At 48.7% G+C, this 25,651-nt stretch overlaps 2 protein-coding genes across 2 annotated transcripts; both read right to left on the bottom strand.

Annotated features, from left to right (window-relative positions):
* Nucleotides 1-1,114: 1,114 nt before the first annotated feature.
* On the bottom strand, nt 1,115-7,874 carry LOC102567600 (olfactory receptor 2G3). The gene is made up of 2 exons (XM_019478768.2): nt 7,869-7,874; nt 1,115-2,982 (listed from the first exon to the last, which is right to left on the bottom strand). The coding sequence occupies exons 1-2, from the start codon at nt 7,872-7,874 to the stop codon at nt 2,035-2,037; spliced, it is 954 nt and encodes a 317-aa protein (XP_019334313.1). The 3' UTR covers nt 1,115-2,034.
* A 7,225-nt stretch (nt 7,875-15,099) lies between these two features.
* Nucleotides 15,100-23,524, bottom strand: LOC102567369 (olfactory receptor 2G3-like). Its single transcript, XM_006263270.4, has 2 exons — nt 23,519-23,524; nt 15,100-16,047 (listed from the first exon to the last, which is right to left on the bottom strand). The coding sequence occupies exons 1-2, from the start codon at nt 23,522-23,524 to the stop codon at nt 15,100-15,102; spliced, it is 954 nt and encodes a 317-aa protein (XP_006263332.4).
* Between the last annotated feature and the right edge of the window lie 2,127 nt (nt 23,525-25,651).

Raw genomic sequence — 25,651 nt, 5'->3', positions numbered from 1 at the left:
CTCCCAGCAGGGCGCAGTTTTAGGTCACGTCCAGGACCAGGAGCCTCCAAACCATCCCCTACAGCTCCTGTCCTTACCTCCAGTTGATACCTGTCCTGCCAGTAGGGAACTGATCTGTTTATATAGGCAGCACCAACATTGCCCTGCCACACACCTCCCCTCTTAAAATGATACCTGGGGGAGGCTTCCTCTGCTGCTCCTCCCAAGCAGGCTTCCCTTGGAGCCTGAGAGCCCTCAAGTGGCGAGCACCCCCAAAGGTGCTCCACCACACACCTCCCCCCTTGGAATAAGATCTGGGGGGCTTCACTTGGCTGCCTTCCCTGCTGGGCTCTGCCCCAGCCTAGTGCAGCCCCCGCCACATGGCGAGCATCCCAAAGGTGCTCTGCCACACACTCATTAGTGGCCAGCTGTACTTGTTGGGAGGGGACACGGCCAGTATTTATAAAAACATTTCGAGACAATAATGCTGACTAGCACGATCATATTGCAAGCATAACGCTAGTTGGTCGGTTACCTTGGTCCTCAGCCCCTAGTAAGCTTGGCTGTCTATAGACAGGTTAGTTTGTGTTCTGATTGGAGCACGCTGGAGCACGTTCGAGTCTGCTCTGCCTTCTAATTGGAAAGCTCCAGCGTCACCTCCCTGTCGCATGCATTAAGCCCCCATCGCATTTCAAAATAGCTGCAGGGATGCTTTAACAAAATCTCATTGAATGACCTTCAGATAAAGGGAACTGCATTTTGAAATGTCCGGGGGGGGCTTAATATATATGATGGCAAGTCTTTTTAATTGAAGCAGGTGTCCAGAAATGCTCTAATTAAAACAGCCTCCCCAGAGCCCCCAAGCATGTGCATAGGCAGCCCACGTGTTAATGGAAAAATGAAGAAAAACCTGCTCCTTGATTCAGTGACGTGAATGCTCCCAAACAAAACAGTAAAGAAAGAGAATGCAACAGTTTTCTTTAAATGTTTTTCCCCCCCAAAAGTCCTGACCACTGCCCCTCATAGTCATACCCCTAAAGATGTCTCTTTGAGGCACCCACATGAGTTTGCCTGGTTATATCCTGGCTACAACACCATTTTAACCCTTGCAGTTTAATGTGAAGGCCAACAACTTTGTATGTCACATAGTAGGTTTTCAGTGACACATCTGAGCATGGAAATAGTAACTAGGTAGCATAGTAATAAGGTAGGTAGTGCAGAAACAGGCTCTCTTACCATTTGTGTTTACGTTAAAACAATCTCAGTAGAATAAATGTTACTTTAAACAGTCCTAGAAAACGCAAAAGCTCAAGACCCTTAACTCTATCTCAGAAGACAGAGGGATCAACAAAGGTGTCACCAAATTTACTGGCATAGCACATGTACCTTTTACCCCAAATCAGCCTTCACTTAAACAGAAACATGGAAGAAGACGAGCATTAAGTCACTTCTGCAAGATGGCTGCCATGCTTCACCTTCTGCCAGTTTTGGGGAGAGGGTGGATAGCATGGGGAGTTGGGCTTAGCTGGGGACTGTAACGGCACTTGTGGTGGGTGCAGTGGAGGTGAGGGGGGGTTCCCTTTCTGTAAAGCGTCTCCTGGGATGATGGGGAACACTTGAGAGGAGCGGGCAGGGAGGGGGAAACCACCTGCTGCTGCTTAGGGCTGAACTCAGGTCCCTCCATAGCCTACGTGGAGCAGAGCAGGAACAGTTCTGGAGTTCAGCCCAACTGCAGGACAGCCAGAGGTAGAGGCAACAGTGGCAGCGGTGGGTGGAGAAGGGAAGGGAGGGGAGGGGAGAGGATGACAGGGAAGTACCTCTGTGCATGAAGGGGAAGGAACAGGAGGATGTTTACCTGATTCAAAAACTTAAAGTCCCTGGATGCTGCTCCCACAGTGTGGTCTGAAAGGGGAATGAGAATATACCTCCTCTGTGTAGCCCTATCACGTCTCTTCCACCTTTCGCCAGCTTAGACCCCAGCCCGACTAAAGGGCAGGGATCTCTATCCCACTTGCACATACTCCAAGTCTGCCAGTTCCATGTCATATTTCAGACTTATGACTGTTGCATCCAGCACTGCTTTCCCAGGGCTCTCCTGGGGGCCCTGTGCACATCCTTGTTTCTCAGTGTGTAGATCAGAGGGTTCACCATTGGAGTGATGAAGGCGTAGAAGAGGGAAACTATCTTGCCCTGGTCCTGGGGATGCTGAGAGGGGGGCTGTAGGTAAGTGTAGATGGCTGTGCCAAAGAAGATTGACACCACAGCCAAGTGGGAGGTGCAGGTGTTGAAGGCCTTGTGCCTGCCCTCAGCTGAGCGGATCCTCAGTACTGCAGCACCAATGTAGCCGTAGGAGACCAGGTTGAGGCCCAGAGGTACTGGCAAGATGACCGCAGAGCCAACAAGGAGCCCAGCCTCATTAATGGAGGTATCGGCACAGGCCAGGCTGAGCAGGGCTGGCACTTCACAGGAGAAGTCATTGATACGATTGTGCCCACACAAGGGTAGTCGCAGGGTCAAGCACGTTTGCACAAAGGAGGCAGTCATTCCGCTAAACCAGGATGCAGTTGCCATCAGCCAGCAGAGGCTGCGGCTCATGATGGCCGTGTAGCGCAAGGGGTGGCAGACGGCAGCATAGCAGTCATAGGCCATGGCTGCCAGCAGGACACACTCAGTGGAACCCAGGCCAAGGGAGATGAAGAGCTGAGCCATGCAGCCAGTCCACGAGATGGTCTTCTGGGATCTTTGTAAATTCACCAGCATTTGAGGCACTGTGGCGGTGGTGGAGCAGAGATCCAGGAAAGAGCGGTTAATGAGGAAGAAGTACATGGGTGTTTGGAGACTGGGATCCAGCTCTGAGACCACAGTGACGGCCAGGCTCCATAACAATGTCAGGACATAGGAGATTAGGAAGACCATAAAAAACAGTATCTGCAGGTATTGGTTGTCAGAAAGGCCCAGTAGGATGAACTCTCCTTGGGAGCTGCCAGTGCCTCTTTCATCCTGCTGAAAGAAAGGACAAAGGTAACATGAAATGCAGTGGAGGTATTACTGAAGCTGAGGCAGGGGGTTGGAGATAGGAGCCTGTCTCTGACCAAGTAATTGCATCCTTTTTTCTTCAGGTTTTGAGCCAGACCTGGTCATCTGCTGAGGTATTGTAGGTTCTAGTATTGATGGAAAAAGAGGGAGAGAGAGACCCCAGAAGACCCAGTGGTTGTGTCACTTGCCAGACAGCAGATTATCTCTGCTTTGCCTAACTGGATTTGGAATGCAATCCCACATCCTACGTGAGCACACTGACTTTCAGGTTATTGGGTATAGAAAGATGGGTCTCTCTCTTCCTCTTCCATGGAGCTTTTCCACCTTTGTATTAATGCCTAAAGATATATTGATGGAGAAACCTGAACCCTCATTGTTCATATGGAGTCATTTGCTGTCCCTAGGACGCAGAACAAAACGGAGAGGTTTTTAGGGTTTGCTAGTTGCCACATGGGGCAAGAAAGCAATTTTCCCCTGTCCTGTTGCTACAGGTGTCAGGGTGTGTGCATGTGTGTGTTTTCCTTTGCCTTCCTCAGATGCATTGGGTGTTGGCTACAGCCAAGGCAGGAGACTGTGAGTGGGGTGTGCCGATTCTGATGCTCAGGATCAGACCAATGACCACATTTGGGGGAAGGGAGGAATTTTACCCCACAGTAAGATAGATACAGATTCTGGGTTCTCTTTTTTTTAATTTTTTTTTTTTTTTTTTTTTTTTTTTTTGTGGGGAGGTGGGGGTTGGTGGGTGGGTGGCCTGATCTTTTTGCTTGGATTTCTTGAATGTATTTAACAACCTTGCAGTGGCAGGATAGCAATACTGCCCTCATCTCCCTGCTTTAGTTGTGGCAGGTTAGGGTGCTCTAGATGTCCATGGAGTACATCCCTTGTAGTTGTGGGACATGGTTGTTTGTGGAGTTTTAGGAAGAGGTTAGACAAGTGCTTGTATGGGAAAATTTGGATTGGGATGTACCTGTCTTGAGTAGGGGGTTGGACTAGATGAACTCCAAAGGTCCCCCTAGCTCTTTCTTTCTGTGATTCTATATCTTACATGAGTGTACAAATTACTGAGCTCTGCAGTCAGCCTTTCTATGTACCAGTATATATTTAGTTATTTATACACAGTGGAAGGGTCCAACAGGCAGGAACTTAAGCAGTCCTCCCCAGAACACACCTACATAGGAGTTAAGAGACAAAGCTACTCGTCCTCATAGTGGAGCAGAGATCTGAACACAGCACTCTTGTAGCCTTCTGGAGTGCCACGAGTAGAAGATGCACTGCTCCATCCATGTAGCTGGCTTTTTGGAGCATGGCTAAAAGTAGGTGCCATTAGCAAGATGTCTGTTCCACCAACTTATGTGGAGAATAACAGCCCAATGCCTCCAGGTCAGGGCTCTGAGCATTTTGTTTGCTGGGTTGGTAGATGGATTCGTGTGTGCCTATCAATGCACGTTTAGGTGCCTAGAAGACTTAAACCCCTCGGGGTTACCTACCAGCTGAATGCTGTTGTTTTTTCTTTAGCATTTCAGTGGTATATAAATGATAAACTTGAGCATCTTAAACAACAGGGCACCTACATGCTTTTGAGGATCTTTGATTGTAATGGAATAATACATGAAACAAAATGAATCAAGAACACAAATCAATGGTAATTGACAGTCTATGCACCATTAATTTAAACTGATTAAGATGATTAAACAATCTGCCATAAAAGAATTTTTTCCCCAAGCTTAGATTTGTTTGGTAATATCTCTTATTGCAACAACTGTATGCTTGGTGGGTGGTGGAGGTGTGGGGGGGTGTCAGACAAGCTTTGGGCACAATATTCTTCCTCTGGTCTGTGAAAGAATCAGAGACACCCAGATCTATTGGCCAGATAAAAAAATGACTTCTTCTACATAATTGTGTCCAAGTCAACTGTCTTTTGCTTCTTTTGTAGCTACTTCTGAGGACATTTTTCTTTCCCAGGTTTACTGCTCTCTTCCTTCTTCTACCCAGGAGAGTACACACAATACTAGTAGACTCTCCCTATGTCTGAAGAAAGGTGTTTGTGCCCAAAAGCTTGCAAAGAACACTTTTTCCAACTATTTAGTTGGTCTAATAAAAGATATCACATCTACCCAAAGAACCTTGTCTGCCTATGTTCTTAGATCTACTTGGCTGCAACCAACAATCCTGCTCTCTTCCTCTCTTTTAAGGGAATATTTTCATTTAAATAGTGGAGTTAAAAGAGTGATTTTTATCTGGTAATGAACGTGGGTTTATGTCAGGCAAAACACTTATGACTTTTTATATAATTAGGCTTTCTATTTCAACAGTTCTTTAGTTGTTTTGTAGCTTCTAATAATTTGTTTTTGCTCCACACATCTATAGCCCTTTTGGCAGTCTTAAAGGGAGCATTTTTACGTAGTTAGCGGGCTATATCCCATAACCAGAGGGCTGGCAGTGTGCCACTTTAGGATGCTTGTACATGGGACAAAAAATGTTGGTGTGGCTTAATGGCATCACACATTACATGTGTGTGAGTTTTGGGGGTTATGAGTTTGCATCATTGCAAGCTAAACTATATCCTGACGTAGTTTAGTTTGCAGTGTTGCAACTGGGAACATTACACGCATTAGTCAGCTTGGCTCTCAGCCATGGGAGAGGTGGGCAGGCTCTGCAGAAAAAAAGGATGGGGCCCCTCTCTGCTTCTGCCTTCAACAGGCTCTTGTGGCCTGCAGGAAACCTGGGCATGGGCTGGCTTGCCCCTGGGGCAGCATGGGGAGGAGGGCGGCCGAGTATGCTGGCAGCCAGAGAAGGTGGCAGGGATGGTGCATGGGGTGCAGTGCTGCCCAGGCAGGCTGCTAGCTAACTGGGTGCTGCCCCTGCTTGGAAGCACCAGATCCAAAGCTTCCCAAGCCTGTCTTGGCTTCCAGGAACCTGTGCACTCTCTCCACTGCCTTCTCTGGCTGCCAGCACACTCAGATGCCCTCCTGCTGCCTCCCTGAGCTGCCCTAGGGTCAAGCCAGCCCATGCCCGGGTGGCCTAAGACCTCCTGCTGAAGGAGAAGTGGCAAGGGGCCCAAGCCTTTTTTTCTGAGGAGCCTGCTTGCTTCTCCCAGGCTGGGGGGTAAGCTGACAGACGCATGGTGCAAATTAATGGCCCCCCGGCCATGGGAGAGGAGTGCAGGCTTTGCAAAGTGTGGGGGGAAGAAAATGGATTGGGCTCCTCCCCACTTCTGCTTTCAGCAGACGCCTACAGCTTCCAGGGCAGCAACATATGTATAGTGATGGAAAAATAAAACCCACCCTTTCAATTTAGGGGACTTAGAAGGCAACCCTAAAGACTAAAACCCTATCACATGTACAGCCACCCCTAGAAACTAATTGTTTCAGACAGGTATAAGCTTTCATAGGTAACAGCCTCTTTCATCAATTTGATAGAGATGGTCCAACTATAGAGTTGGTCTAATAAATGGTAAATACCCACTATACTTATCAGACATTCCTTAGATCATCATGACTAGGACATTGCTCCAAACCAATTTCCGAATTCAAGCAGATGCTGAATTGTGACCTCAGGATGGGCATTTCCAGATCATATCTTCTACTACCTTCATATAACTGCATATATCTTGTTATATATATTTTTCAGTCAAGAAGTTCTATGAACTGAATGACATTTACACTAACACAAAGCCCAACAGTAATTCACTGGATGGGGTAACCAGTGCACCAAAACACTTCAGCGGAAACACACTTACCTCAAAGCCAATTGCAGCCTTAACTCCAAGCCTTGAAGGTGAATAAATTTTTGAGAGAGGCTGGAAGTGCTAAGAGAGCAGCAGGGAGCTGGAGTCACCTTCTCAAAGGAGGTCTGAGAAGAGACCTCAGGACTGGGAGGTATGCTTTACGGATGTATGGTGTGTTCTTGAGCACTGATTGATACAAGAGGGCTCCTGTGAGGCAAGTGTGCCTGGAAAATAAAGGGCTGAGCTGTACTTAGAGACTGAGAGAGACTGGGTAAAAGACTGTTTGAGTTGAGCAAATCCCTGAACCTGCACAACTTATTTGTGGGGGCATTGACTGTAGCCATGTCAGTCTAAAGACATAGGCAGGCAGGGTGTTTGTACCCAAAAGTCTGCAAAAAAAGAATTTTTCCATCTATCTTAATTGCTCTAACCAAAGAAATCAGATTGACCCAAAGAATTTTGTCTGCCTATTTTATGTGTGTCCACTTGAGCTGACTTTTAAAAACTAACTGTTACTGTTTATCTGTCGTAAGATGGCTGGAAGATTTGAATGAAAAAATTAAGGACATAGAAAGATGTAACCATCTTATTGGTATAATTCGATATGAGTTATTAAGATGTAACTGTTATCTGCAGACTTCTGTGTCTGCAAATGAAGCAAACGCGTTTCATTTTAAACTTTTTCATTCAGCATTTTAGGCTAGTGATGTAGCTAATTAATCCCTGCTGGTTTAGGCAGTTAAATGATAATGGCTGATTTATGCTCCCCAATGGCAGCTCCAGCTCCTGTTTTAAAAAAATATACATTTGTCCATAATCTGAAAACTTTTAGGAACAATGACCTTGCCTAAATGAGGGGGAAAAGATCTCGATGATGAGGACAACAAACTAAGCAGGGACTGCTTGAAGAAAACACCCCGAATGACATGCCTTCCAACTAGGGATGTGTCCTTCAAACCACTGGAGATGGAGGCTCCAAGGGAGTTGAAACTAAATTAGTACCTCATTACTGCTGACTTTTATTGAGGCTTTGGGACCATATTTTCAAAGGTACTTATACAGCAATTGATGTCTAGACAGACAGGCTGACAAAGAGCAAACTCTGAAAATACTAGTAGGCACTTACCTGCATGCTGGGAGGCACATTAATACCCCCTTCAGTTCCTGCCCATAATTCATAGAAAATTAGGTTTGCGAGGGATCCCTGGAGGTCACCTAGTCCAACCCCAATTCCTGTCTCCTTCAGTCCTTTTCTGGATACTACACTGAAATGTAGTCATTCAGTAGCTTTATAGCACTGAATGGGACAAAGTGAAGACTACTCCTAAAGTCTTTGCAGAATCAGGAGCTCACACGGGACAACAGACTTATGCAGTGCTCTGCAAACACAAGGCCCCTTCTTGAGACCATTACTAATGTGATTCACTCTTACTCTGTGTAAGGTTATCCCCATGTACATCCACAAGACCGGGAAAGTTTTTAAAAAAAAAAAAAAAGTTCTAATTTCAACTCAGTATATCTATCGATATCTCTTCAATGAAGGTGTCAGCAATAGTTGGGCACACAGCTATTATGAGGATAGGGGGCAGGTATGTACCCAACTATTGCTGATGCCTTTATACTCCTGAAGTTCCTGTGAGGCAAGGACATGCTGCTATCCCCATTTTAAAGAGCTGAGAAAGCAAACAACCTAGCAAGCTCCCACACTTCCAGACACCCCAGAGGATAAGACTTGTTCTTATGGACCAATGGTTTGAAGTAAGCACTACTCACCTCCATTCCTCTGTGCCCAGATTGCTCCCGGCTGGCTGGCTCCTGATGATCCAAGTCCAGAGCAGAGCCTGGACTGCGGTGCCTGCTGCCCTTTGCTGAGTCTCTGGGGTCCCTGAGAAGAGGCACCCCTGGGTGGCTGGGCTCAATTTCTAAGCACTTTTGCGGGGGTCCAGGAGATTGTCTAATCCTGAGCACTTGCTTAATGGCAGCACTGTCTGTGCCTGACTAGGATGTTGCTTCTCCTGTGTTGGGTGCCAGGAAAATATCACTGGGCTGCCCAGCTGGTTAGACAGATGCTTACAGCCAGCATTCTGGAGTCACAGGAGCCCTCCATCCCAGCAGCTGGTTCAGCTTGGAGTGCGAGGGACAGAGAGGGAGAGATCGAGGGAGAGGCACAGGGTGGAGGAACCATTATGTGCTTATGGTGTGTGAGTGGAAAGAGGAGGAGGGATGAGGAAAAGGATGTATGGTTGCATAGATAACTAGCAACCTTTATAGCTGGCAGCCCCTGCCTCTGTCCCCGGTTTCCTTCCTGCCCTTGTGTGCTGCTGATGGGGCCAGGTTTGCCTTGTACCCAGGCAGGTTTAACTCCCAACTATCTGAGAAGAGTCTACATCTGTGTGGCTGCAGGAGGCTGCTAATGCAGCACAGCATCCCCACCCTCTGAGGGCTGTGTAAGAAAAGAGACAAGTGTTTATGGCTGTTGGAGCAGGAGGGATGGTTTTGTCTCTGCTTCGTCCCCAGGGGTCTGGGAAGTCAGCTGATGACATTGTTCTGCCTCACAAATGGGAGAGAGACTTACTGTGGCACCAGTTGGAAAAAACACTTGGGGAGGGGCAGATGGTTAATGATCCCTGCTGTTGCCACTCTCTGGACAAGGCTTCATCTGCCCCAAAGTTTCTCTAGATCCCAGGTCTTTTGGCAAACTAGTCCAGTAGTTGAGCAGATCACCAGGGATCCTGGTTTTCTCTGATAAGAAATCTCAAATTCTCTGATGCCCCCCACACAAAGTCTGTGATTTAAAATGAAAGCTTCCCCACAGCCCCTCTGACCCTGCCTGTGCCTCTTTTTTCCCCACCAGGAGGACCCCCTCCCCCCCAGGTCTCCCTCCCTTGCAGCCACTGCAGCTCAGCCAGTGCAACCCAGCACTGCAGAGCACAGGGGGACCATGCAGGAAAGCTGCCTGCTGCTGTGAGCACTGCATGCCCTGGTGATGTGCCCCTGTGCTTGAGGGCAGTTGTGCGGGGTTGCTTGCAGGACACATCGCCAGGGCAGCACGGAGCTCGCAGGGGAAACAGTTTTGCTGCACGGTCCTACTGTGCTCTGCAGCACTAGGTCATGCCAGCAGGCTGTGGAGGCCTTTGGGGAGGGCAGCAGGGTGGGAGCTCAAGCCCGCAGTGGGCAGTGCACACCTGCACACAGATCTGGAGGGCACCGGCCCCGCTGCCCCTCTGAGACTGTGCATCGGTGGGCAGCTGGCCCCACGCCCCCAGCCCCTGGATGAGTCGCCTGCAGCCCCATCCTGCTCCCTGCCTGGACCTTGCAGCAGTGCATTGCAACCCCCCCGCATAACTCCCTTCTCTACAGGGGCCTCAACCCACTCTGCCACTTACCTGTGGGAGCTGCTCTCCAGGCTCTGGTGGCATATATATGCACATGGTGCCCCCCTGCCTGACAGCCCTCCTTCTGCTCCCTTCTAGCCCCCTGCAGGCTGGAGCTTTGCCAGCCTGAAGACGGCTCATGGCAAAACTGCCAAATCCACGCTGAAATAAGACATCCGTTATTTCCTCCATTTTTTTTTCCATGGGAAATGGAAAACCCGGATGCCTGAAGCTCACTAACCACCGAGTCCCAGTTGTCTCATACCCCCTTCCACTGTACATCCTATAGACTCTAAGGCTAGGGATGATCACTTCAAGTGGGTGTGAACTAAGTGGGGCTAGTCCTTGAATTGCGCTAGTGCTGAGCTCTGAGCCCTAGTTTATTGCACAGAAGTGATGCCTGGAGCCTTTATTTTTCTACTAGCCAATTGCCCATCAAGAATGATGGGGGTCTGGCAGGGATGGAGCCCTGCGTCCAGCTCCGCATCCCATCTCTTCCCCTGCTCTGCTCCTCGTCCGACCCTGCTCCCCTCTTCCCCCCACTGCTTTGAACCCGCCTGGCCCGCATCTGCCTGCCTACCTGCCCACTGCCTCCCCTTCCCTTCTGGCTGTTCTTGGGGGCATTCAGGCTGGGTGGCAGTGGGGTACTGCCACCATGATCCCTTCCTTTGCCGTCGGGCAGGGAGGTGGGGGGGGAAGCCCTGCTGCTGTGAAGGTCTGTTCCCCACTGCCAGACTTCTGCGGCAGCGGGGCAAACTTGGGTCTGTGCAGCCCACCCTCTCCGCAGCGCATGCACAGTTTGGCAAAAGCGTTACGGACAGACAGACACGCAGACTAAGCCTTTTATTATATTATAATTCTCGGGCTTAGGAGGGTGGCATTAAAGCTGGGGGCTGGGGATCAAACTTCCTGGGCTGTATTCCTGGTTCTGGCAAAGAAGTGGTGTCTAGTGGTTAGAGCAAAAGAGGACGGGAGTCAGAACTCCTAGGTTTTATACCCCAGTAGCAGGAGGGGAATAGAGTCTAGTGGTTTTAGCAGCAGGGGGAGGAAGACTTGAAGCTTGGATTCTGTTCCTGAATCCTTCAGTGTATTGAATGTCAAAATTAAATGCGTGTCTGTGGTACATTCCCAGAATTCCCATCACTTGTATTCATGGAAATGATGAGGATCACCACAGCCAAGTGGGAAGGGAACGTGATGGGGAAGCCCCAAGTACATTTGATCAAATCTCTACAGAGCGAAAGAAAATTGGAAGAACTTTAGGAATTTTTTTTTTTCCTTTAAGAAACATGTTCCAGTACATGGCCAGAGACTTTGACTGAGGTGTTATTCCAGCTTGGATACTGACTTGCTGCAAATTGCACCTCTGAAGGACTCATTTCTCCACCTCTGTAAAGGAGCTCGTGGAACTTGCTCATGTTTATATTTCCAGAAGTATGCAGTCTAGGAGAAATCTGCTCTCCTGTGATCCTGAGGGGTGTGTAAGCCAGGGAAGCTGTGGGAACAAGGAGGGAGCTTGCAGACTGGCCCTGATGGTTTGATTGCTTGATTTGTTCCAGGGGCATAAAGGATACCAGAAGAGCTGGTTGGCGATTCTGTGGAGAGGGCACAGACGACTTCAGTAGCAATGTATTGATCTTGGGTAGTAGAGTATAGGCTGCTGAAGTAGCTGGCCAAATATCTTGTGGGGAGGGTGTAGTGCTAGCTGGCTGAGGAGGTTTTGTTTAGTGTGGTTTGGGTCACAGACTGATGAATGATCTGGTGCAGTGGGCTGTGGGATATTGGAGGAGAGGGTCATTGAACCAGTTGCTCAGGTTTGGGACAGACTTCTCCTTCCTTACTTTAGCCCTGTTTAAAACCCTGTCTGCTTCATCCCCTTGGGTTGTCTCTTGGGCTCCATACTGAGAAACCCAGCACATAACTGAAACAAACAGTTTGGGGGTGGCCTGATGCCATGTCTAGAGTGAGGTCTCCAGCTCAAGTTGTCATTGTTCCTTGACTTATTTCCCTGCTCCCATCTCACCCCAGCTGATATGCTAGGAATTGCCTTTCTCCTCCATGCCAGTCTCAAATGAGCACCTAGGATGTGACACAATGCGCATAGGGTAGTATCTTGGCAGCTGTTGTCACCCGGGGGATACAGTGGGAGAAGCCCTGGATTGTTGAGCCACCAGTTGTCAAAACTCAGCAGCATTTTAATTCTGATCTGGGGAGAGTCGAGGTACACGGTGCTTATGCACAAGCCTGCACCAGTCTCAACTCCACCTCTCCTTGTATGTCATCAAAAAAGGAACTGAGCATTTTCATTGAGATCTCCCCTCCACCTGGCTACTGTTCAAAATTATAGAGGTTATGACCACTGCAGCACTTGGGGTGTGATGAGGTATGGATAAGGGTAGAAAGGCAATAACAGGAAGTGAAGGGTCCCTTGAACGTAGCAATTGCTTGGGCAATTGAGGTTGAAGGTCTTGCCACAGTTGAGGGTTGCCTCCTTGTTGAGGAGATATTATTTCTGTTTTAAGTGTTCATGTGCCTAGTCCTCTGTTTTTGGTATTGCATGGAAGGGCACAGTGGCAGGATATTGGTTATGGGTGTGCTAGAGAATTGCTTACAGAGGGAGAAGTTCTTAAAAAAAAAAATTCTGGATAACCAAGCTTATGGCAATTTCAGATTTCATTTACCCCACCCCTTATTACCTTGTTTTACAAATGTAGTTGCCTCTGGAAGTACAGGGGGAACCACAAGGAAACTCCACAGAATTGGAGAGAACAACATTTAGGGGTATTTCTTTTTCTTGGAAAATTTTCTTTTCTTAAAGTAATAATTTTATTTCTCACTGCTCCTTCATGCCACCACTTAGCGCCTCCTCTCCGTTGCCTTTGGATTCTCGATAACGGTTACCCTCAACACAGAATGCACTGTCTCTACATTAAGTCCTTTCATTGCTTCTGCACTGTATCCTTATCTCTTCCCTTTCTGCATGGCTAATGTTGCTTGGCTCTTCCACCTAAACTATCCTCTCCACAGACGGACAGGAGCAAGACCGCGTCTTGCAAAAAGAAGCATGTGTATAGTGCAGGAACCTAACATGGAGTCGAGAGGTATTTGGTGAGGCACAAGGAGTGATGGGCCACATGTTAGGAGTAGCAACTGCAGAGATTGGTGTTCATTTCCTTGCCTGCTGACATATTCTGTAGAACACTTGTGTGGAAGACTGAAGTACCTGTTGCTATGATGTTTACACATGTTGCGTGGATTGGGTACATGATGGTGAGCTGTTTTAATTAATTAAAGCAGTCCTCAGACAGCCTCTCCAAAACACCCCCTTGCCCCCAAGCATGTGTATAGGCAGTCCATGTGTTGATGAAAGAATGAACAAAAACCTTCAACAGTGACATGAATGCTCACAAACCAAAGCGGAAAGAAAGAGGATGCAGCAGTTTCCTGCAGTTTCCCCCCTCCTCCCCCCACTAAAGTCCTGACCACTCTCCCTCATATAATCATGTCCCTAATGATGTCTCCTTTGAGGCACCCACACGAGTTTGCCTGTTTATATCATGGCTACAACACTGTTCCAACCCTTGTAGTTTAATGTGAAGGCCAACAACTTTGATTGAACATGGTAAGTTTTCAGTGCCTACTCCGAACATGGAAATAGTAACTACATAGCATAGTCCAGGGTAAGTAGTGCAGAAACAGGCTCTCTTACCATTTAGGTGTTGTTTATTCTACTGAGATCGATGTAAGATGTTACTTTAAACCTTACTAGAAAAAGCAGAAGCTCAAGAACCTTTACTCTAGGGCTATGCGAAACGGCAGTGTTTTGATTCGGCTGTTTCGGAAGAGAATGATTTGTTTAGGATCAGTGTCCTGTTTTGTTTTGGATGAATCTCCTCTGAATCTGTTTCAAACAGGCTATGAGGTTAGCTTTGCACAGCTCTACCCAGCCAGGCAGGGCTTGGGGCCAGGGGTTTGGGGCCCCAGCGGGGAGCAGGATGGGGCTGTCGCCAGGGCAGCGGCGGCAAGAAGACCCACGTCACAGATCTCTGCTCCTCGCATAGGAGAGTTGCATGGCAGAGCAACAGCATACAGCTGTTTCCCTGCAAGCCCAGCTCCGAAATTTTCAGAAACATTTCCAAAACATTAAGGATGCCTTGTTTCATTTTGGAGATGTTTCTGAGCCCTCCATTTTGATTCAGAGTCGGTGTTTCGGGTACCGAAACACCTCTGAAATGAAACGGCTCCCAACGTTTCACACGGACCTACTTCACCCTATCTCGGAAGACAGAGCTAGCAGCAACGGTGTTACCATAGTTACTGGCACAGCACATGTACCTTTTACCCAAATCAGTCTTTGTTTAAACAGAAACATGGAAGAAGAGAAGCATTGAGACGCTACTGCAAGATGGCTGCCATGTTCAGCCTTTGCCAGTCTTGGGGAAAGGGTGGATAGCTTGGAGAGTTGGACTCTGCTGGGGACTGTAACGCCAGTTGTGGTGGGTGCAGTGGGTGGGTTCCCCATCTGTAAACCGTCTTCTGGAATGACGGGGCACACCTGAGAGGAGTAGGCAGGGAGGGGGAAACCACCTGCTGCTGCTGTTTTGGGCTGACCTCAGCTCCCTGCACAGCCTGGCTAGAACAGAGCAAAAACAGCTGTGGAGCAAGGCCCACCTGCAGGGCATCCAGAGGTTGAGGGGACAGTGGTAGCGGTGGGTGGGGAAGGGAGAATGGGAGAAGAAGTGGCTCTGCATATAAAGGGGAAGGGGCAGGAGGATTCCTACCTGATTAAGAGACTTAAAATCCCTGGCTGCTGCTCCCAGTATGGTCAGAAAGGGGAATAGGACTGTGCCACTACACCTCCTTTGTGTATCCCTATTTCCTATCTCACCTTTGGCCAGCTTAGAACTCGGCCCAACTAAAGGGCAGAGCTCTATCCCACATGCACATACCCCAAGCCTACCAGTTCCATGTCATTTGTTGGGCTTATGTCCTCTGCATCCAGCACTGCTGCCTTAAGGCTCTCCTGAGGGCCCTGTGCACATCCTTGTTCCTCAGGGTATAGATCAGAGGGTTCACCATTGGAGTTATAACACCATAAAAAAGGGAAACTATCTTGCCCTGGTCCTGGGGATGCTGAGAGGGGGGTTGCAGGTATACATAGATACCAGTGCCAAAGAAGATTGACACCACAGCCAAATGGGAAGTACAGGTGTTGAAGGCCTTGCACCTGCCCTCAGCTGAGCGGATCCTCAGTAGTGCAGCACCAATGTAGCTGTAGGAGACCAGGATGAGGCCCAGAGGAACTGGCAAGATGGCCACAGAGCCAACAAGGAGCCCAGCCTCATTAATGGAGGTATCAGCACAGGCCAACCTGAGCAGGGCTGGCACTTCACAGAAGAAGTCATTGATACGATTGTGCCCACACAAGGGTAGTCGCAGGGTCAAGCTCGTTTGCACAGTGGAGGCCGTGATTCCAGTCAGCCAGGATGCAGTTGCCATCAACCGGCAGAGGCTGCGGCTCATGATGGCCGTGTAGCGCAAGGGGTGGCAGACGGCAGCATAGCGGTCATAGGCCATGACTGCCAGCAGGACACACTCAGTGGACCCCAGGCCAAGGAAAATGAAGAGCTGGGCCATGCAGCCAGCCCAGGAGATGGTCTTATGGGGACTTTGTAAATTCACCAGCATCTGAGGCACCGTGGCGGTGGTGTAGCACAGGTCCAGGAGAGAGAGGTTGCTGAGGAAGAAGTACATGGGTGTGTGGAGACGTGGGTCCAGCTGCGAGACTACAATGATGGCCAGGTTCCAGAACAATGTCAGGACATAGGAGATTAGGAAGACCACAAAAAACAGCTTCTCCAGGTATGGGTCGTTAGAAAGGCCCAGTAGGATGAACTCTCCTTGGGAACTCCCATTGCCTCTTTCATCCTGCTGAAATTAAGGACAAAGGTATAGTGAAATGCAGTGGAGGTGGGGAAGCTTTGTTACTGAAGCTGATGTAGGGGGCTGGAGATATGAGCCTTACTCTGACCAAGCAATTGCGTTCTTCTTTCTTCAGGTCCTGAGCCAGAAACTTTCTCCTCAGGTATTTAGCACCTAGGCCTGGCCATCTGCTGAGGTATCCTAGGCCTGGTTATAATATTGGTGGAAAAGGGAGGGGGAGAGAGACCCTAGAAGACCCAGTGGTTGTGTTATTTGTGAGACCTCATGTTATCCTTGATTTGCCTAAATGGATCAGAATGAAATCCCATATCCAAGGTGTGCATACGAACCTTCAAGCTTTTGGGTACAGAAGGATGGGTCTTTCTCTTTCTCCTCCATGGAGCTATCCCACCTTTGTTTTAATGCCTAAATGTATTGATGGAGGAACCTGAAGCATCATTACTGATATGGAGTCATTTGCTGTCCGTAGGTTGCAGAACAGCATGGAGAGGATTTTATGCTTTTCTAGGTGATATGAGGCAGGAGGCAATCTTTCCTCCTCCTGTTGCTACAGGTGTCAGGGTGAGTGTGTTAGGACTGTGAAGCTTCGGTCCCTGATTCAGTTTGGTGGCCAAATCTCCAAAGCTGTATTGAATCAAAGGAAGCAGCACTTCCAGCTGGTCCAACCAGGTCCACTGGGGAGCATACGGGGGGGGGGGGGGGGCCCTGCACAGCCGTGGCTCAGTGACTGATGCCTCCTGTGTCTGAGGGGGCACTCGGAGTCCCCCCATGGCTGATCACTGAGCCATGGTGGTAAGGGGAGGGGGCCCAGCGTGCTCCCAGCAGGCCCAGAAGGGGACCGGAAGGACCTGCACTCCTGTGGGAAGCTCCACGCGACCCAGCATTGCGGTGTTCACGAGCCGTGCCTGCTATCTCAAGGGATGTAGAGAAAACACTTAAAGCTTTGCTTATGTCCGAGTTGCTGATTCTCCAAATTGGCATTGAATCTTCAGATTTGGGTTCAGCCGTATCAAATCGGGAACAGTGATCCAGATCAACGAATAAAATCGGTATCCCTGATTCAGGCCGAATCCAAATTGAATAGGGTCCACTGCTCACACCCATGGTGTGCGTGTGTTTTCGTTTGCCTTCCTCAGATGCATTGGGTGTTGGCTACAGCCAAGGCAGGAGACTGTGAGTGGGGTGTGCCAATTTTGAGGCTCAGGATCAGACCAACAACCACATCTGGGGGAAGGGAGGAATTTTACCCCACAGTAAGATAAATACAGACTATGGATTTATTTCCCTTCTTTTTGTGGGGAAGGGTGGGCAAGTGGCCTGATCCTCTTGCCTGGATTTCTTGAGTGTATTTAACATCCTTGCAGTGGCAGGATACTGACATTGCCCTCATCCCCCTGCTTTAGCTGTGGCAGCTTAGGGTGTTCTTGATGTCCATGGACTATGTCCCTTTTAGTTGTGGGACATGGTTGTTTGTGGAGTTTTAGGAAGAGGCTAGAGAGGCGCTTGTATGGGAAGGTTTGGATTGGGATGTACCTGTCTTGAGCAGGGGGTTGGACTAGATGTCCTCCAAAGGTCCCCCTAGCTCTTTCTTTCTGTGATTCTATATCTTACATGAGTGTACAAATTACAGAGCTCTGCAGTCAGCCTTTCTATGTATCGGTACATATTTAGTTAATTATACATAGTGGAAGGGTCCAACAGACAGGAACTTAAGCAGTCCTCCCCAGAACACACCTACATAGGAGTTAAGAGACAAAGCTACTCATCCTCATAGTGGAGCAGAGATCTGAACACAGCACTCTTGTAGCCTTCTGGAGTGCCACAAGTAGAAGATGCACTGCTCCATCCATGTAGCTGGCTTTTTGGAGCATGGCTAAAAGTAGGTGTCGTTAGCAAGATGGCTGTTTCACCAACTTATGTGGAGAATAACAGCCCAATGCCTCCAGGTCAGGGCTCTGAGCATCTTTTTCGCTTGGTCGGTAGATGCATTTGTGTTTGCCCAGCAATGCACGTTTAGTTGCCTAGAAGACTTAAACTCCTTGGGTTACCTGGCATCTGAATGCCGTTGTTTTGAGTATTTCAGTGCTGTATAAATAATGAACTTGAACATCTTAAGAAACAACAAGGCACCTAAATGCTCTTGAGGATCTTTGGTTGTAGTGGAATAATACACGAAGCAAAATGAATCTAGCAGACGAGTCAATGGTAATTGTGCAGTCTGTGCACCATTAATTTAAACTGATTAAGATGATTAAACAATCTGCCATAAAAGAGCTTTCCTTCCAAGCGTAGGTTTGTTTGGTAATATCTCTTACTTCAACAACCGTATGCTTGGCGGGGGTGGGATTGGGGCAGGGGGTGGCCGGGGTTGTCTGACTAGTTTTGGGCACAATGTTCTTCCTCTGGTTTGTGAAAGAATCGGAGACATCCTAAGCTATTGGCCAGATAAAATAATGACTTCTTCTACATAATTGTGTCCACGTCAACTGTCCTTTGCTTCTTTTGTAGCTACTTCTGAGGGCTTCTTTCTTCCACCGGTTTACTGCTCTCTTCCTTCTTCTACCCAGGAGACCACATACAATACTAGTAGACTCTCCCTATGTCTGAAGAAAGGTGTTTGTGCCCAAAAGCTTGCATAGGACAATGTTTCCAACTATTTAGTTGGTCTAATAAAATATATTATGCCTGCCCAAAGAATCTTGTCTGCCTAGGTCCATAGACCTACTTGGCTACAACCAACAACCCTTCTCTCACTCTCTCTCTCCCTCCTTTAAGGGAATATTTTCATTTACATAGTGGAGTTAAAAATATATTTGTTATCTCATCTTGAATGTAGATTTCTCAGGTAAAACATTTATGACTTCTTTTATATAATTAGGTTATTTATTTAAACAGCAGGCACTGGGGGAGTCCCTGTTCTCCTGAGCACCTCCTGGAGTAACGAGGAATAACGGCCATAAATTGACAGAGAGTAGATTCAGACTTCACATCAGGAGGCACTACTTCACAGTCAGGGCAGCTAGGACTCAGAACCAACTTCCATGGGAAGTGCTGCTGGCTCCTACCCTGGGGGTCTTTAAGAGAAGGCTGGATAATCACCTAGCCGGGTTGTTTGACCCCAGCACTTTTTCCTGCCCATGGCAGGGGGTTGCACTTGAGGATCTGCTCAGGTCCCTTCCAACCCTACCAACTATGAAACTATGACATTCTTTAGATCATCATTACTAGGCCACTGCTCCAAACCTGTTTCTGAATTGAAGGAGACTCTGGATGGGGACCTCAGGATGGGTATTTGAATCTCATATCCTCTAGTACCTTCATATAACTGCGTATATCTTCTTATATATATATTTCAGTCAAGAAGTTCTGTGGACTTTGAGTTAATGCCTGAATGACACTTAAACTACACAAGCACAAAGCCCAAAAGTAATTCCCTGGATGAGGTAACCAGTGCACCAGAAGACTTCAGCATGAAACACACATACCTCAACACCAACTGCAGCCTTAACTCTGAGCCTTGAAGGCGATTAAATCATTGGTATATCTCTTAGAGAATTTTTTTGAATAAGTTGTATCTTACATTTCATTAGCAACTTTCGTAGTACTCCTAGCATGTCCTTAAGAAAGCTCCTAGCCACTCTTACTGGCTATAGCTCCTTTCCCAGCCAGTAGTAGCAGTCTCCTGTCTTATGGCAGGCAAACTGGGGCTCGCCTGCACCCCCAGGAGGGCTGCAGGGCTGTGTTGGACTGTTCTGGGGGTGCGGGCCCCCAAGTTGCCTGCAGGATAGAAGAAGACTGCTGCTTCCACCTGGGAGCAGCGCTGGGAAGATTGGTGCTGCTGCTGGTCTGAGCCAGAAGCATTTGCCTCCTGTTATCTGGCAGGCAGATGGGGCCTGCCCACACCCCCAGGACAGCTGCGGGAGCTGTGCCGGACTGCTCCCGGGGATGTGGGCCCCGCAGTTTGCTTCCAAGATCAGAGGAGACTGGTGCTGCCGGCTGGGGCATATCAGCTCATGTGGGGACCCTACCCCATCCCAGGATTGGGTTGGCGGGTCTCTGCAGGAGCTAATATGCCTCAGGCTCCATACTGGAGCCGGCCCGAGGGGGGGTACATGGGTGGGGCAAATCAGCTTGCGCAGGGACCAGCCCCTGCCCCGGGATCAGGGTGGGGGAAAGTCCGTACATGAGCTGATGTGCCCCAGGCCTGCCTGCCACTGGCCCCAGCTGGCAGCACCAGCCTACTGTCATCTGGAAGGCAAATCGGCGGGGCCCCCACACTCCTGGGAGGGCTGCAGGGGCTGTGCGGGACTGCTCCCAGGTGTCCGGGGGGGGGGCGGGTCCCAATCTGCCTCCTGGTTGACAGGAGGCTGGTGCTACCGGCTGGGGCTACCAGCAGCACTGGTGTTCCCGGCACTGGGTGGGCGAAACAGCAAAACTGTTTTGCTGTTTCGATGGAACGAAAAGGAACTGTGCTTCTGAAACGAAACGCTGTCACGTCGAAATGGATGTTGAATCAGAATGATGCTGTTTCAAACAATCTTACTTTTATTTTCTTGGGATCAGCTTTGAATTTTCTATCATATCAGTAGTTCCTTATTAATCACAACTGTGGTAGCATCTAGAGTAGCACAGTTTAACTCTCAGTTGTGTCGAAGGTGTCCTTCTGTCTTACCTCCTGCTTGACTTCAGATTAACACAGCCAACCACGTTGCTAAATTTCACAGTACTCATCAGCCAGACCTAATGAATAGAGCCGATATCTGAACCAAATCATTTTTTAGATGCTGGGTTTTGATGTCAGACACTAGTTGAGCACAGGGAGAAGCTAATTTTGTCAACTCCATGTGGGGTCTATCCTGTAATCCCCAACTCTGCACGTTGCAAAGACAGGCAGTTGAAGTGGTGGAGAAGAGACCTCAGGACTGGGAGGTATGGTTTCCAGATGTATTGTGTGTTCTTGAGCACTGATTGATACAAGAGGGCTCCTGTGAGGCAAGTGTGCCTGGAAAATAAAGGGCTGAGCTGTGCTTGGAGACCAGGAGAGACTTAGTAATAGATTATTTGAGTTGAGCAACTCCCTGAACCTGCTACAGTGCACAGCTTATTTGTGGGGTGTTGGTTGAGCTGTGCTGGCCTAAAGACATAGGCAGGCATGGTGTTTCTACTGAAAAGCCTGCAAAACAGAATTTTTTCCAACTATTTTAGTGGGTCTAAAAAGAGACCAGATTTACCCAAAGAATCCTATCTACCTATTTATTTGTGTCCACTTGAGTTGACTTCTTAAAAACTAGCTGTTACTGTCTGTATGTCACCAGATGGCTGCAAGATTTGAGCAAAAAACTTAACGACCTAGAAAGATGCAATGACTATACTGGTATAATTTGTTATGTGTTAGTAAGATGTAACTGTTATCTGCAGGTGTCTGTGTCTGCAAATGAAGCAAACACATTTCACTCTAAATTTTTTCAGTCAACATTTAGGTTTAGTGATGTAGCTAACTAATCTCTACTGGTTTAGGCAGTTAAATCATAACAGCTGATCTATGCTCCCCAAAGGCAGCTCCAGCCCCTGTTTTAAAGCAGAAAAAGTACACTTGTCTATATTCTAAAAGAACATTTAACTTGCCTAAATGATGAAGAAAAGATCTTCATCAGAGCTGATCCCAGGAAACTAAAAGTAAGGGACTTGATGTATTTAAATCAGCATGTCCTGACAATCTCCACCCCAGAGCGCTAGGGAATGAGCAGAGGTCATTGCGGGACCCCTGGCACGGCTTTACGAGCCCATGTGGAGCTCTGGTGTAGTGCCAGAGGACTGGAAAAGGGCCAATGTGGTTCCCATTTTCAAAAAAGGGAGGAAGGAGGACCCAGGAAACTATAGGCCAGTTAGTCTTACCTCGATCCTGGGTAAGCTTTTTGAGAGAGTTATCTTGGTGCATGTCTGGAAGGGGCCAGCAGGGGAGGTTATGCTTAGGGGCAACCAACATGGGTTCATTAGAGGCAGGTCGTGTCAGACCAACCTGGTGGCCTTCTATGACCAGGTCACAAAATCCTTGGACGCAGGTGTAGCAGTGGACGTAGTCTTTCTGGACTTCAGGAAGACCTTCAACACTGTCTCCCACCCCATTCTCATTAAAAAAACTAGGGCGCTGACACTTCCACAGTTGGATGGGTCACTAGCTGGCTGGAGGGTCACACCCAGAGAGTGGTGGTGAATGGGTCGTCTTTGACCTGGAGGGATGTGGGCAGTGGGGTCCCCCACGGCTCAGTCCTTGGGCCTGCACTGTCAAACATTTTCATCAGTGACTTGGACGAGGGGGTAAAAAGCTCCCTTTTCAAATTTGCAGATGACACTAAGATGTGGCAGGAAGTGGGCACTCTAGAAGGGAGGAACAGGCTGCAATCGGACCTAGACGGGTTACAGGGGAGGGCGGATGAGAACAGGATGGGTTTCAACACTGACAAGTGCAAGGTGCTGCACCTGGGGGGAAAAACCAGCGGCACACCTACAGGCTGGGGAACTCCTTTCTTGTCAGTGCAGAGGCAGAAAAGGATCTTGGAGTCATCATTGATGCCAAAATGAACATGGGCCGACAGTGTTGGGACGCGATCAGGAAGGCCAACCGCACCTTGTCGTGCATCCACGGAGGAAACACGAGCAGGTCCAAGGAGGTGATCCACCCCCTCTACGCAGCACTGGTCAAGTTGCAGATGGAGTACTGCGTCCACTCCTGGGCGCCGCACTTAGGAGGGATGTGGACAGCATGGAGAGGGTCCAGAGGAGGGCCGCCCGCGTGATCAGGGAGCAGCAAGGCAGGCCCTACGAGGAGAGGCTACGGGACCTGAACCTGTTCAGCCTCCACAAGAGAAGGCTGAGGGGAATCTAGTGGTCGTTTACAAACTAGTCAGAGGGGACCAGCAGGCACTGGGGGAGTCCCTGTTCCCCCGAACACTCCCAGGAGTGACAAGTAATAACTGTCACAAGCTGGCAGAGGGTAGATCAGACTAGACATCAGGAGGCGCTAGGATCTGGAACCAACTTCCTAGCGAAGTGGTGCTGGCTCCTACCCTGGGGGTCTTTAAGAGGAGGCTGGATGAACACCTTGCCGGGGTCGTTTGACCCCAGTGCTCTTTCCTGCCTTGGCAGGGGGTTGGATTTGATGATCTGCTCAGGTCCCTTCCGACCCGACCAACTATGAAACTATCTCCATGATGAGCGCAGCAAGCTAAGCAGTGAGTGCTGGAAGAAAACGCATGTAATTACATATCTTCTAATTAGGGATGTGTCCTTCAAACCACTAGAGATGGAGGCTTCAAGGGAATTGAAACTAATTTGCTACCTTATTACTGCTGATTTTTATTGAGGCTTTGGGACCATATTTTCAAAGGCACTTATGCAGCAATTTATGTCTAGACAGACCAATAAAGAGAGAACCCTGAAAATACTGGAAGGCACTTACCTGCATGCTGGGAGGCACACTAATACCCCCTTCAGGTCCACCCATAATTCATAGATAATTGGGGTTAGAAGGGACCCCTGGAGGTCATCTAGTTCAGCTCCAATTTCTGTCTCCCTCAGGCTCTTCTGGAAACTGCACAGAAATGGGTCCCATTCAGTGCTATAAAGCTACTGAATGACTAAAGCAAAGACTACTCCTAAAGTTTTTGCAGGATCAAGAGCTCACATGGGGCAACAGCTTTATGCAGTGCTCCCCAAACACAAGGGCCCTTCTTCAGACAGTTATTGATATGATTCACTCTTACTCTGCATAAGGTCATCCCCATATACATCTGCCGGTTCAGGAAAATGTTTAAAAAAAAGTTCTAATTTCAACTCAATATATCTTTTGATCTTGTCTCTGTTGGTACATCTCTACCCCCTGTCCTCATAGGTGGTGTGTGCCCAACTATTGCTGATGTATTTATCCCTTTGGAGCTCCTGTGAGGCAAGGACATGCTGTCTTCCCTGTTTTTAAAGAGCTGAGAAGGCAAACAACCTAGCAAGCTCCCAAGCTTCCAGACACCCCAGAGGATAACACTTATTATTATGGACCAATGGTTTGAAGTAAGCACTACTCACCTCCATTCCTCTGTGCCCAGATTCCCCCCGGCTGGCTGGCTCCTGATGATCCAACTCCAGAGCAGAGCCTGGACTGCGGTGCCTGCTGCGCTTTGCTGAGTCTCTGGGGTCCCTGAGAAGAGTCACCCCTGGGTGGCTGGGCTCAATTTCTAAACGTTTTTGCAGAGGTCAGGGAGATTGTCTAATCCTGAGCACTTGCTTTATGGCAGCACTGTCTGTGCCTGACTAGGATGCTGCTTCTCCTGTGTTGGGTACCAGGAAAATATGACTGGGCTGGCCAGATGGTTGGAGAGACACTTAAAGCCAGCATCCTTGAGTCACAGGAGTCCTCCAGCCCAGCATCCGGTTCTGCATGGAGTGTGAGGGACAGAGAAGGAGAGTTTGAGGGAGAGAGCCCTGGGGAGAGGCATAGAGTGGGGAAACCATTATGTGCTTATGGTGTGTGAGTGGAAAGAGGAGGAGGAGGGATGAGGAAAAGGATGTATGGTTGCATAGATAACTAGCAACCTTTATAGCTGGCAGCCCCTGCCTGTGTCCCCGGTTTCCTTCCTGCCCTTGTGTGCTGCTGATGGGGCCAGGTTTGCCTTGTACCTGGGAGTTAAACCTTCCCAACTAGCTGAGAAGAGTCTACATCTGTGTGGCTGCAGGAGGCTGCTAATGCAGCACAGCATCTCCACCCCCAACTCCCAAAGGCTGTGTAAGAAGAGAGACCAGTACTTATGGCTGTTGGAGAAGGAGGGATGGTTTTGTCTCAGTGCTTCCTCCCCAGGGGTCTGGGAAGTCAGCTGATGATGTTGTTCTGTCTCACAAGTGGGACAAAGACTCTGATGCCCTAAAGTTCCTTCAGATCCCTGGTCTTCTGGTGAACTAGGCCAGAAGTTTGTTTAGTGGGAGCAGACCACCAACCCAGTCCAGTTGTACCATACCCCCTTCCACTGTGGAGGCTATACACTCTAAGCCTAGGGATAGTCACTTTGGGCATTTATAGACCTACTTCTTGTTCCCATGATGCCCTGGAGATCCTCCACTTTGGAGCAGACTCACTTAATTGAGTCTGCTCAGCATGCGAGCTGACCAGCACAGCACTGCATCGTGTGCAGCTGTAGAAACAGTGCAATGCATGCCAGTGCACAGAAAATGGTGGTGGTGCACTTTTGAACTAAAGCACTTTCTATGTGTGTTTAGTTGAAAAGTGCGCTGCCACTATTTTTTCAGTGCTGACATGCATTTTGTTGCTTTTACAACTGGAAGTGTTGCAGCACTGGGGTGCTGCAGTGCTTGCATATGCCAAAATGCCCTTTAACTGGCTGTGCACTACACTGGGCTAGTCCTCAAATTGTGCCAGTGCTAAGCGATGAGCCCTAGTTTATTGCACAAAAGTGATGTGTGGAGGCTGGTGCCTGGAGCTTTTCTTGTTCTAATCTCAGTCTTAGGGTGGCATTAAAGTGTGGATCAAGCTTCCTGGGTTGTTTTCCTGGCCTTGGCAAAGCACTGGTGTCTGGTGGTTAGAGCA

Source organism: Alligator mississippiensis, chromosome 11, assembly GCF_030867095.1.
Source record: "Alligator mississippiensis isolate rAllMis1 chromosome 11, rAllMis1, whole genome shotgun sequence".
NCBI classification, from domain to species: domain Eukaryota; kingdom Metazoa; phylum Chordata; order Crocodylia; family Alligatoridae; genus Alligator; species Alligator mississippiensis.
Note: the sequence above shows the minus strand (reverse complement) of the source record. Positions and strands in the feature narration are given on the sequence as shown.